The 13,473-nt window shown below is 39.9% G+C and overlaps 1 protein-coding gene across 1 annotated transcript in view; it reads right to left on the reverse strand.

Annotated features, from left to right (window-relative positions):
- Nucleotides 1-267: 267 nt before the first annotated feature.
- Nucleotides 268-13,473, reverse strand: part of LOC124803225 (ornithine decarboxylase-like) — a 117,000-nt gene continuing 103,794 nt past the window's right edge. The window contains exons 8-9 of the mRNA XM_047264405.1: nucleotides 590-782; nucleotides 268-391 (exon numbers count right to left, since the gene is read on the reverse strand). Of these exons, the coding sequence (XP_047120361.1) occupies nucleotides 268-391; nucleotides 590-782 (317 nt within the window). The remainder of the gene's footprint in view (nucleotides 392-589; nucleotides 783-13,473) is intronic.

The raw sequence follows: 13,473 nt of genomic DNA on the forward strand, positions 1-13,473 counted from the left end.
ACCAAGAAAGGTTGTGTATACATTGGAGTTTGTCAAAATGAGACATTAACGTAAAGACCAAGTAACATATGGCTGTTGATGTAGCTATTAGCGTATCTTTGCACAGAAGATGAGCACAACAAATGTTTATCTGTCATTCATGAAGCACAAAAATACAATTTATATTGCAGCTGTCATGTTCTGTCTAATAATAATTTCAAAAATCTTGTATATATAATGTCCCACCTCAGTAGGTTAATATACAAAACCTGAAAATATATTGGAGTCTTATGTTGAGAAGACAGACTTTTCATCAATGGTGTCCCTGCCAGTCCCTGGAGGCAAGTTTGGTGGGGAGTTTCCAATGACAAAATGAGTTTCTTTCATCAGATCCTTATTTCTAAGCAGCCTCCTGGAGTCAGAAGTAAAGAAACAAATGTCATAATATGGGAATCAAGTAGAGAATAAATATTTTCCATATCTGATTAGATTAAATTAAACAATGAATAAAATAACTTGACTGACAAATAACTGAAACTGTTTCAAAAAGTTTCATGTTCATAAACACATTAGACCCTATAACTAATTTTTAATGAAAAATTTCACTCACCAGCCATGTTCATCAATCACTGTGTGCACTTTTGGGGTGGGAAAGCCACTAAAGGGAGATGCCACTTGTAAATTGTAAGCACCCATATTCTCAAATACCAGCCAGTCACCAATGCTCAGCTGTGGCAGCAAAATTAAGTTTACTACTTTATCTATGTCTTCACAAGTTGGACCCCAGATAGAACTGGGGTATACTGCATGCTTTGTTCCCTTTAAAAGAAGTATTAAATTAAATTAAGAGTGGTTTAATGCACATTGTTAAATAACAAGTCATAGTATGGCTGCTTTCAAAGTCAATAATAATACATCTGAAGATATTTAAAAAACAAAATTATATGTAGAAAACTGTATTCTGATAATATTATCCTTTAACATTAATGGTTTGATTGTATGACAGCTGCATTTATTGAATTAGACTGAAATCCAACTTCGTGATTTGTTAGAAACAAAGGAAGTTTGTCAATGATGATGATGCATGCAGTATTCCATAAAGCAAAACTACAAGAAAATACAGTCATCTCACCAGATTAAAACACTGTGTGAAAAATTATACAAATATGCTATTTTAAGAGACAATATTTAAGAAAGGCTGTTGCTTTTCTATTTTAAAATACCATGTTTAAGTAATAGCTCCCTCTCCAATGGAAATCAACTTTTCAAAGTAGTGACCATGCAGGCAGGGAGACTTGCATGTTCGCATGAAGCTGTGGGCTATGTCGGCTGTAGCACAGCTACTGGCAGGGTCTCCCACGCTGGAGAGGTGTCAGCAGATGAATCATACATAGTGCATCCCAGAACACCCAATCTCTCCCACATCAATTCCCACAGACCTTCCCCAGGTACCCATTCAAAAGTGTAATGCAATCCATGCTGAGGGGTGCATGGTACATGGGAAGATGTGTCATGAATGGAACCTCAGGGATACTGGTCATCCTCCATTAGCCTTGCACCTTGTGGGTACCCATGGTGTGGACTTAATATATCCCCAATTCACATGGGGCCAAAATGGAAAACACGGAACAAAACCAAACAAAAACTGAGAGCTTGGTGAGACCTAAAACACCAAAGCATCAGGACTGGAAATGATGGAAGTTCTTCCACAACAGAATTGGGCACCAGACCAGTTCGAGAAGTGGAAATTGTCACTGAGAAATTGGACAGGGTCAAGATCAAAGCCTTGGTTGTGACTCAGAGAAGAAAACTTCTCAGAGAACAAAAGGGAAAGGAAGGAAATGAATGGCTTCTGAAACATAAATGGAATGGATTAAGGGTCTCAAACCTAAAACCTCCAAAAAAGACTGTCTCAGAGTGAAGGGACTAAACAGACTCCTTCTACTTCCAAGACAGGCAACAAGGATTGAGTCTAATACTCCCACTTCTCCGAGCAAATGAATTCAGAAAAGTAAAGGCAAGAAATAGGAAAAGAGACCTATAGTGCTGCACTCTCAGTTTTCAGGATGGCGGTTACAAAACAGGGCTAACCACATCAGGTGGAACTTGTTCAGATGGCTCTCTTTGAGAGGGTCAAAGGGAGGGTTGCACATTCAGGTCCCAAATTCAGGATGATGTATCTGGACAAGAGTGCTCAATTTTTTTTGGGGGGGGGGGGGGGGAGGGGGGCCAAGAACAGTGAATTGGCTTAAGGAGATGTTGACCAAAATATCATCATGGGAGGAGGTGAAGCTGCTGGTCAAGACAGCTCCTGAACTCTTAAAGACCACTAAGATATCAGTTTTGGTACCGAAACTTCTTAAGGATACTTACACAATGACTTTGTTCATGAAAGTATGAGTGCAGGACCAGAAGGTCTCAATAGAGGACTAGAGTGCAACTAACCAAAAGGTTATACTGGATGGCCTAATCCTTGAGGTAAAAGTCAGTGAAGAATACCTGAGAGCCATGAAAGAACAGGACCTGAAACTGTGCTTAGGGCTCTCATAGTTTACCAGCAGGATAATCAAAGCCATTAGGAATGGTCATGGCTGCAAGTTGGTGGCTACAAGTGTTGCAGATGGACCTGCAGTGCAGCAAGGAGGCCACTGCTGTCCTGAGTTGCCTTCTGAGAGGACAGGTGGTGGACATTACACTTATCTAGGAAAATTTGATTTATGCTAGAAATCTAAAGAACTACAGAACATGCATTTATGTCAACAATGTAATTTCATTCATGCTGATGGTGGACATTTGTGTCAGGGACTTAGTGACTATAAGGATGCTGCAAAAGGAAGGTATCAAGAGGGAAATTGCACTGGCCTTGGCTTATATTCCTTATGAGGACAGTGTTCCTCCTTCCAAGGACATGAGGAGACTGGTAGACAGCTGTTCACAGCTAAATGAACAGCTGTTGGTTGGTTGTGGTGCCAATGCACACAACTTGCTGTGGGAAGTAGTGACACCAAAAGCAGAATTGAGTACCTTCTCGAATATTTACTCTAGAGTGACCTGGAGATCCTGAACAGGGGTAGCAAACCTTCCTTCAGGAATAGAAGGAGAGATGAAGTAACTGACATAACTTTTGGAATCATCTTAATAGATAGTTATATCAAACAGCATCCTGTGGTGGTGGAACCATCCTTATCTGACTAGGTGTATATCAAGTTCTTGGTTGAAATAGGTCCTAAACAGACCATGACCAACAGAAATCATAGGAAAACAGACTGGGACTTATATAAAAAAGACTAACACTCAACCTATCTGAAGTCAGAACTACAATACAGTATCTAATAGCTGTTGAAAAGTGTGTGTGAATGTTTAGTGCTTATGGACACTTAGCAGCAGGGTTATCAGCACCCTTACACGCATTAAAAGAAACAAATGTGGAAAAATATTTTAAAATGTGATCATACCCACTAAGACAACAGGAAAGAATAAAAGATGCAATAAAGGAGACTAAAACATAAGTAAAACAAGAAGGGAGCAAAAAGGAAGGCACAGGAAAATGTCAATCGCTGATCACTTACATAAAATGTGGACAAGCCAGTCACCCTGCAAACATATTAAAACCACCTCTCTAAAATCTTGATAAAAAAATTTGACAGTTCAAAAAACTTTAATACTCTAACCATATTCATCTGATCATCACCTAAAATATATTGCAGATCGGTCAGAAAATCAGCCAAGGCCCACCGGTCAGAAAATAAAATGCAGTCCAATAAAAGACGTCACACAATGATCTATACACCTCAAGTGCCACATACTGGATGGTCCTCTTGCCAGATCAAGAAGCCATGCATCATATGGCTGTGGCCTATGCAAAGTCAAGTGAAGAAAACCTCATCCTGTGTATGTGGATGGAAGGAAATACACCACAGCCGTGGTGTGGGCTTTACTACACGGAGCTTATAATCAGTCACTTCGAGCCACTCGTATTCCCACCGATGCAAGAATCTTGAGCTCAACAACAAGGTGATGGCATGCAGAGGGATACCACAATGAAATACCTGAGGATCAAGACATGCCTCCTTGGCTGCTAGACCTGCCCTTTTGTTACCTGCCCTAGTACATAGCGTAAAAACACCTCCTTCCCCAGTTGTTGCAGTTGGAGCAGGGCATCCTGGACAGTCTGGACTACATTATCTTCTGAGTACAAAAGTTTCAGCACATGGAGCATACTTAGAGAATGTGAACAGACAAGAAATTTAGCATTGGAAGATCATATCATCTGCTCCAGTTTTTGTGATGGTACGTTTTCCGTGAAATGTTTGTAAGATGATAGTTGACTTTTTGTGTTGGCTTCAGTCATCTAGTGAAAGTAGAATGCAGTTTCATCGGCTGCAGAAATGACCTAGTTCAATGTGTTTGCCTCATTTTTGGTGCTTCAAATACCATTTCTTCGAATGTGGTTCCTTCTTGATGTTTATATAAAAAAAAGTAGTACCATAATTCATTTTTCCTGTTCACTAGCAAATTATTACAACGGCGACCTGCACATTGTTCCACTCTCACACACACCGAGAGTTCACTGCTGACTGACTACAGTCAAAGATGACTCCAGCATCAAAGACATTTCACACAACACACAAGCTTCCACTTGTAACCAGTCTCTTTGATATTCTTCGTCACATCTACTAATATTAATCAATATGCTGTCACTCTCAAACATATAAGCAAATTAGTATAAAATAAGGAAAATTACAATTCACAAAAAAATATTCTGCCAAAAATATAAGAAAACATTTACAACCTCCATCATTAGATTTGGTATCGACAAATCTGGTAGAAAATAACACATCTCCCAGATCCATGACACAGTGCACGCAATATCGCATATAATTCTGTATCAAATATAGTAATGGCTTAAGGCAGTGGGACCTAGAGGCCATGATCCAAGAAAACAACAGAGCAACCAACACAGTTCCTCAGTTTTGATCCATCAGTAAAAACAACTACATAGTTTTGGTGCTCGGATAAAATGTCAGAAAATATCGCATTAAAAACAGAAGCAGGAGTGCAATATCTCCTCCACTGCACTAAATCTAAAATTATGCTGGACCTCAGCAGTAACCAGGGTAGCAGATGGTGGTGGTTGTTGTTGTTGTTGTTGTTGTTGTTGTGGTCTTCGGTCCAGAGACTGGTTTGATGCAGCTCTCCATGCTACTCTATCCTGTGCAAGCTTCTTCATCTCCCAGTAACTATTGCAACCTACATCCTTCTGAATCTGCTTAGTGCATTCATCTCTCAGTCTCCCTCTATGATTTTTACCCTCCAAGCTGCCCTCCAATACTAAAGTGGTGACCCATTGATGCCTCAGAACATGTCCTACTGACCGATCCCTTCTTCTAGTCAAGTTGTGCCACAAACTCCTCTTCTCCCCAGTTCCATTCAATACCTCCTCATTAGTTATGTGATCTACCCATCTAATCTTCAGCATTCTTCTGTAGCACCACATTCCCTTCTTGTCCAATTTATTTATCGTCCAGGTTTCACTTCCATACAAGGCCACACTCCATACAAATACTTTCAGAAACGACTTCCTGACACTTAAATCTATACTCGATGTTAACAAATTTCTCTTCTTCAGAAACGCTTTCCTTGCCATTGCCAGTCTACATTCTATATCCTCTATACTTTGACCATCATCAGTTATTTTGCTTCCCAAATAGCAAAACTCATTTACTACTTTAAGCATCTCATTTCCTAATCTAATACCCTCAGCATCACCCAATTTAATTCAACTGCATTCCATTATCCTCATTTTGCATTTGTTGATGTTCATCTTATATCCTCCTTTCAAGACACTGTCCATTCCGTTCAGCTGCTCTTCCAGATCCTTTGCTTTCTCTGCCAGAATTACAATGTCGACAGTGAACTTCAAAGCTTTTATTTTTTTCCCATGGATTTTAATTCCTACTCCATATTTTTCTTTTGTTTCCTTTACTGCTTGCTCAATACACAGATTGAATAACATCGGGGAGAGGCTACAACCCTGTCTCCCTCCCTTCCCAACCACTGCTTCCCTTTCATGCCCCTCGACTCTTATAACTGCCATTTGGTTTCCGTACAAATTGTAAACAGCCATTCGCTCCATGTATTTTACCCCTGCCACCTTCAGAATTTGAAAGAGGGTATTCCAGTCAACACTGTCAAAAGTTTTCTCTAAGTCTACAAATGCTAGAAACATAGGTTTGCATTTCCTTAATCTATTTTCTAAGATAAGTTGTAGGGTCATTATTGCCTCATGTGTTCCAACTTTTCTATGTAATTCAAACTGATCTTCTCCAAGGTTGGCTTCTACCAGTTTTTCCATTCGTCTGTAAAGAATTCATGTTAGTATTTTGCAGCAATGGCTTATTAAACTGAGAGTTCAGTAATCTTCACATCTGTCAACACGTGCTTTCTTTGGGATTGGAATTATTATATTCTTCTTGTAGTCTGAGGGTATTTTGCCAGTCTCATACATCTTGCTCACCAGATGGCAGAGTTCAGTCAGGGCTGGCTCTCCCAAGGCTATCAGTAGTTCTAATGAAATGTTGTCTACCCCCATGGCCGTGTTTTGGCTTAGGTATTTCAGTGCTCTATCAAACTCTTCATGCAGTATCATATCTCCCATTTCAACTTCATCTACATACTCTTCCATTTTCATAATACAGGGTGATTCAAAAAGAATACCACAACTTTAGGAATTTAAAACTCTGCAACGACAAAAGGCAGAGCTAAACACTATCTGTCGGCGAATTAAGGGAGCTATAAAGTTTCATTTAGTTGTACATTTGTTCGCTTGAGGCACTGTTGACTAGGCGTCAGCGTCAGTTGATGCTAAGATGGCGACCGCTCAACAGAAAGCTTTTTGTGTTATTGAGTACAGCAGAAGTGAATCGACGACAGTTGTTCAGCGTGCATTTCGAACGAAGTATGGTGTTAAACCTCCTGATAGGTGGTGTATTAAACGTTGGTATAAACAGTTTACAGAGAATGGGTGTTTGTGCAAAGGGAAAAGTTCTGGACGGCGTAGAACGAGTGATGAAAATGTAGCAGGCATGTTGTGAGATGTTAGAGAATTGGCTGTTCCCTCAGCTCGAACAAGAAGCACAACAATTCATATTTCAGCAGGATGGAGCGCCACCACATTGGCACTTATCTGTCCATAACTACCTGAACATCAACTACCCGAGGCGATGGATCGGCCGCCAGGCAGCCCGTGACAGAGCACTTCATCACTGGCCTCCAAGAAGCCCTGATCTTACCCCCTGCGATTTTTTCTTATGGGGGTATGTTAAGGATATGGTGTTTCAGCCACCTCTCCCAGCCACCATTGATGATTTGAAACGAGAAATAACAGCAGCTATCCAAACTGTTACGCCTGATATGCTACAGATTGTGTGGAACGAGTTGGAGTATCGGGTTGATATTGCTCGAGTGTCTGGAGGGGGCCATATTGAACATCTCTGAACTTGTTTTTGAGTGAAAAAAAAACCTTTTAAATACTCTTTGTAATGATGTATAACAGAATGTTATATTATATTTCTTTCATTAAATACACATTTTTAAAGTTGTGGTATTCTTTTTGAATCACCCTGTATTGTCCTCAAGTCTATCACCCTTGTACAGACCCTCTATATACTCCTTCCACCTTTCTGCTTTCTCTTCTATACTTAGAACTGGGTTTCCATCTGAGCTCTTGACATTAATGCAAGTGGTTCTCTTTTCTCCAAAGCTCTCTTCAATTTTTCTGTAAGCAGTATCTATCTTAACCCTAGTGATGTACACCTCTACATCCTTACATTTGTGCTTTAGCCATTCCTGCTTAGCCATTTTGCACTTCCTGTCGATCTCATTTTTGAGACATTTGTATTCCTTTTTGTCTGCTTCATTTACTGCATTTTGATATTTTCTCCTTTCATCAATTAAATTCAATATATCTTCTGTTACCCAAGCCTTTCTACTAGCCCTCATCTTTTTACCTACTTGATCCTCTGCTGCCTTCACTATTTCATCCCTCAAAGCTACCCATTCTTCTTCTATTGGATTTCTTTCCCCCATTCCTCTCAATCATTCCCTAATGCTCTCCCTGAAACTGTCTACAACCTCTGGTTCTGTCAGTTTATCCAGATCCCATCTCCTTAAATTCCCACCTTTTAGCAGTTTCTTCAGTTTTAATCTACAGTTCATAACCAATAGATTGTGGTCAGAGTCCACATCTGCCCCTGGAAATATCTTACAATTTAAAACCTGGTTCGTAAATCTCTGTCTTATATAATCTATCTGAAACCTTCGAGTATCTCCAGGCCTCTTCCATGTATACAACCTTCTTTTATGATTCTTGAACCAAGTGTTAGCTATCATTAAGTTATGCTCTGTGCAAAATTCTGCCAGGCGGCTTCCTCTTTCATTTCTTACCCTCATTCCATATTCACCTACTACGTTTCCTTCTCTTCCTTTTCATACTACCGAATTCCAGTCACCCATGTCAATTAAATTTTCATGTCGCTTCACTATCTGGATAATTTCTTTTACCTCATCATACATTTCATCAATCTCTTCGTCATCTGTGGAGCTAGTTGGAATATAAACTTGTACTACTGTGGTAGGCATGGGCTTCATGTGTATCTTGGCCACAATAATGGGTTCACAATGCTGTTTGTAGTAGCTTACCCACACTCCTATTTTTTACTCCTGCATTACCCCTATTTGATTTTGTATTTATAGCCCTGTATTCACCTGACCAGAAGTTTTGTTCCTCCTGCCACCAAACTTCACTAATTCCCACTATATGTAACTTTAGTCTATCCATATCCCTTTTTAAATTTTGTAACCTTCCTGCCTGATTAAGGGATCTGACATTCCACACTCCGATCCGTAGAACGGCAGTTTTCTTTCTGCTGATAACGACATCCTCCTGAATAGTCCCCACCTGGAGATCCAAATGAGGGACTATTTTACCTCCGGAATATTTTACCCAAGAGGACGCCATCATCATTTAACCATACAGTAAAGCTGCATGCCCTGAGGAAAAATTACAGCTGTAGTTTCCCCTTGCTTTCAGCCGTTCGCAGTACCAGCACTGAGGGGCCGGTTTGGTTAGTGTCACAAGGCCAGATCAGTCAATCATCCAGACTGCTGCCCCTGCAACTACTGAAAAGGCTGTTGCCCTCTTCAGGAACCACACGTTTGTCTGGCCTCTCAACAGATACCCCTCCATTGTGGTTGCACCTACGGTACGGCTATCTGTATCACTGAGGCATGCAAGCCTCTCCACCAACAGCAAGGTCCATGGTTCATGAGGGGGGAGCAGATGGTTAGCAGATGGTTAAAACCATGGATTTGGGGTTGCAGTCACTCCACAACAAGTGACTCCAGTACATGCTACATGAGAATTCCAAACAGCATTGTCACTCATGGACAGCTGGAGAAAAGTTATTTCAGAAGCAGACGAGCTACTGTATGGTATGAAATTGAATTCAGCACTGCAAGGAGATTATGTGCTTGACACATCGTGAGCAGCTGCTGCTGGATGGTGAGTGGAAGTTCCCCAGCCTCAGCACAGAGACTGGGTATGGGACTGGTCCTGTATGCACCTGTGGCCAGCCAAATCGCCTCAGGGTGAAAGTGTTAATGATCTTCAAATAAGAAGCGCTCATCAATCCACATACTGTGCACCCACAGTGCAGCTGAGAACACATGAAACGCCTATAAAACTGGAGCAGACATGCCCTGTCCCCTCTCCAAGACCTTTGAATAAGACACTTTAAGGTATTTAGTGCCTTCAGGGTTCTGGCTATCAGATCTCTCAGGTGTGGCAACAACGACAATTGTTGATGTTGTTGTTGTTGTGGTCTTCAGTCCTGAGACTGGTTTGATGCGGCTCTCCATGCTACTCTATCCTGTGCAAGCTTCTTCAACTCCCAGTACCTACTGCAACCTACATCCTTCTGAATCTGCTTAGTGTAGTCATCTCTTGGTCTCCCTCTACGATTTTTACCCTCCATGCTGCCCTCCAATGCTAAATTTGTGATCCCTTGATGCCTCAACAATTATGAAACAAAAATGAGGCTCAGAAATCTCATTGAGTCTCTAAAATGTAGAATGGTGTCATTCACAGTAATACTGGTAAATTAAAAACACGCTGAGAACAATTAAAATGAATACACACATACTTATCTGCAGGAAACTGAAAACCTGTCTTTACAGCACACTCTAACCTCTGCACTGTAAGTTGCAACTGACAGCTTGCTGCTACAACACTGGAGGAGGAACACAAAACAGTGAATTCGTCACAAAGAAGGAGCACTGTACAGGACTCCATACTGTAGATGTGATGCTGTTTATGGCTATGGCAAAGAGGGTAACACTTAAAACCCTGTCCTGACTGGCATGGTACTCCTGCTCAAATCGATTGTGAGTCACCAAGTTAGGTCCTTAAAAGCTGCTGAGACAGGAAAGACTGTATGAAGTTGGGGAGATGGTCATGAAAGCCCCTTTGATGCATAATACGTAGTCTCCAAATGGTATCATATGCATTACTGACATTGAAGAATATGCCAACACACTGATTTTTCAATAGGAAAGCCTACTGAATCACTGTCTCTAGTAAAGTCAAATTGTTGACAGTGGACCAAAATCTTTGGAATCCATACCAAGAGTGGCTAAAGACTTGCCTGGCCTCTAACAACCTGACCAGATGATGGTTAACCATTTGCTCCAGGGTCTTTCCTATAACACTCGAAGACGGTACTCTGATAAGTACTGGGACATGTGTTGCCTTTTACAGTTTTGAGAGGATGTACCAAAGTTGCCTCTCTTCATGAGATTGGGATGTTACTTGTATGCCACATGAGATTAAAGCATTCAAGGAGGATTTCTTTTGATGCTGCAGGAAAATGTCTAAGACTGGTGTACTAGATCTGGTAGTGACTGGGTGCAACATCACAAGTCTGAGACAGGGGCCAGGGCTCATTTCAGCTCCCACATGGAGAAATGGTAGTTGTACCTGTAAGTCTTGGAATTGTTGGATCTAAATTCCAATTCTCCCCTCTCTACAATCGCACGTTAGTGACAAAATGCTGGATTCTGGCTTGCACAATTCTCTGCCAGCACCTGAGCGATGTCTCCGGAAGTTGTTTGGTGACACCCCTGTGCCAGTACTGTTGCTGTTGGTTAATGATTGCGTTTACCAGGTTACTGATTGCATTTTCCTGATGGCTTCCCGTACTTTCATAGAACAGGTGGAATGGCTAATGGAGACTAGAGACCTGTTCTTGCTCTCCTTAAGCATGCATTGGGCTTTGGCTTTAGCAACTCAGAAGGTTAGGGGACTGTATTAGATTAAATTAGATAAGATTAGTTTTTTGTTCCATAGACCAGTGCTGAGGAGATCCTCGTGGATGTGTAACATGTCAATATTTTTTTTAAAGCTCAAATAACAATACTAATAGTACGAATACATACAATACATCATTTGTTTCTATTAAAAATTCGTCAATGGAGTAGAAGGAGCTGACCACTAGTAAGTCATTCAGGCTCCTTTTAAACTGATCTTTATTTGTAACTAAATTTTTTATGTTTGCTAGCAAATTATTGAAGATGAGTATTCCTGAGTAGTGGATCCCTTTTTGAACTAAAGTAAGTGCTTTTAAGTCCTTGTGCAGATCATTTTTGTTCCTGGTATTGTATGTATGAACTGAGCTGTTTGTTGGAAAAAGAGATATATTATTTACCACAAATTTCATTAAGGAGTAAATATACAGAGAGGCAGTAATTAGTATACCTAGTTCTTTGAAGAGGTTTCTACAGGACATCCGTGAATTTACTCCACAAATAATACGTATTACATACTTTTGGACTCTGAAAACTTTTGTTTGACTTGAAGAGTTACCCCAAAATATTATACCGTATGACATTATGGAATCAAAGTAGGCAAAGTATGCAAGCTTTTTCATTTTTATGTCACCTATGTCAGCTAACACTCAAATTGCAAATACAGATTTGTTAAGGCGTTTCTGCAGTTCTGTGGTGTGCTCCTCCCAACTGAATTTATTATCAAGTTGTAATCCCAGGAATTTAAGACTGTTAACCTCTTCTATCTGCTCTTCTTCATACTTTATGCATACGCTGGGTGGAAACCTCTTACAGGTTCTGAATTGCATATAGTGATTCTTTTCAAAGTTCAATGTCATTGAGTTAGCTTTAAACCATTTATTAATATCCATGAAAATATCATTAGCTGATCTTTCTAGAACTACCCTTGACATACTATTTATTGCAATACTTGTGTCATCTGCAAACAGAACGAATTCTGCTTCTGGCAGTGTAACTGATGAGAGATCATTAATGCACACAAGAAAAAGCAATGGCCCTAAGATGGATCCTGGTGGGACACCACATGTAATTTCTTCCCATTCTGATGATGACTGATTACTTAATTCACTAGTCCCTTGCACTGACACCCTTTGTTTCCTGTTAGCAAGGTATGACTTGAACTGTTTTGCAGCACTGCCCGTGATACCATAGAATTCTAATTTGTTTAAAAGGATATTGTGGTTCACACAATCAAATGCCTTTGACAAATCACAGAAAATACAAGCTGCTTGTAATTTGTTATTTAATGAATTAAGTACATTTTCACTGTAGGTGTAAATAGCCTTTTCGATATCAGAACCCTTCAGAAATCCAAACTGTGTTCTTGATAATATATTATTTGTGGTCAGATGGTTTAGAAGCTGCCTGTACATTACTTTTTCTAAAATTTTTGAGAATGCTGGCAAAAGTGAAATCGGTCTGTAGTTTGATGGTATCTCTTTATCCCCTTTCTTGAATAGAGGCTTAACGTCTGCATATTTTAGCCAGTCAGGAAATGTCCCAGTTATAATTGACTGGCTACACAAGTAACTTAGAATTGTACTAAACTCACAAGAACATGCCTTAATTAACTTTGTTGATATTTCATCGTAACCACTAAAATGTTTTGTTTTTAAAGATTTTATTATGGAAGTTATTTCTTTTGGTGAAGTGAGTGACATATTCATGTACCTGAAGCTATTTGTAACAGCTAGTTTCAGAAATTCAAGGGCATTATTTACTGATCCTCACAATCCCATTCAATCAGTAACGGATATAAAGTACTTGTTAAATAGATTTGCCACACTATGCCCATCGGTTACTAATGTGTCTTCTACCCTTAATGCTATTTGCTCCTGTTCCTTTCTGGTTCTACCAGTCTCCTCTTTCACTATATACCATATTGTTTTTATTTTGTTCCCTGACATTGCTATCTTCTTCTCGTAGTGCATTTGTTTAGATGTCTGAATTACTGTTTTTAATATTTTACAGTATTCCTTGCATTTAGCTAAATCATCAGCATTGGAGCTGTTCTTGGTCGACAGATACATTTTCCTTTTTGTCTTACAGGAAATCTTTATTCCTTGTGTAATCCATGGTTTTATTATAGAC

Source organism: Schistocerca piceifrons, chromosome 6 (genome assembly GCF_021461385.2).
Source record: "Schistocerca piceifrons isolate TAMUIC-IGC-003096 chromosome 6, iqSchPice1.1, whole genome shotgun sequence".
NCBI lineage: Eukaryota > Metazoa > Arthropoda > Insecta > Orthoptera > Acrididae > Schistocerca > Schistocerca piceifrons.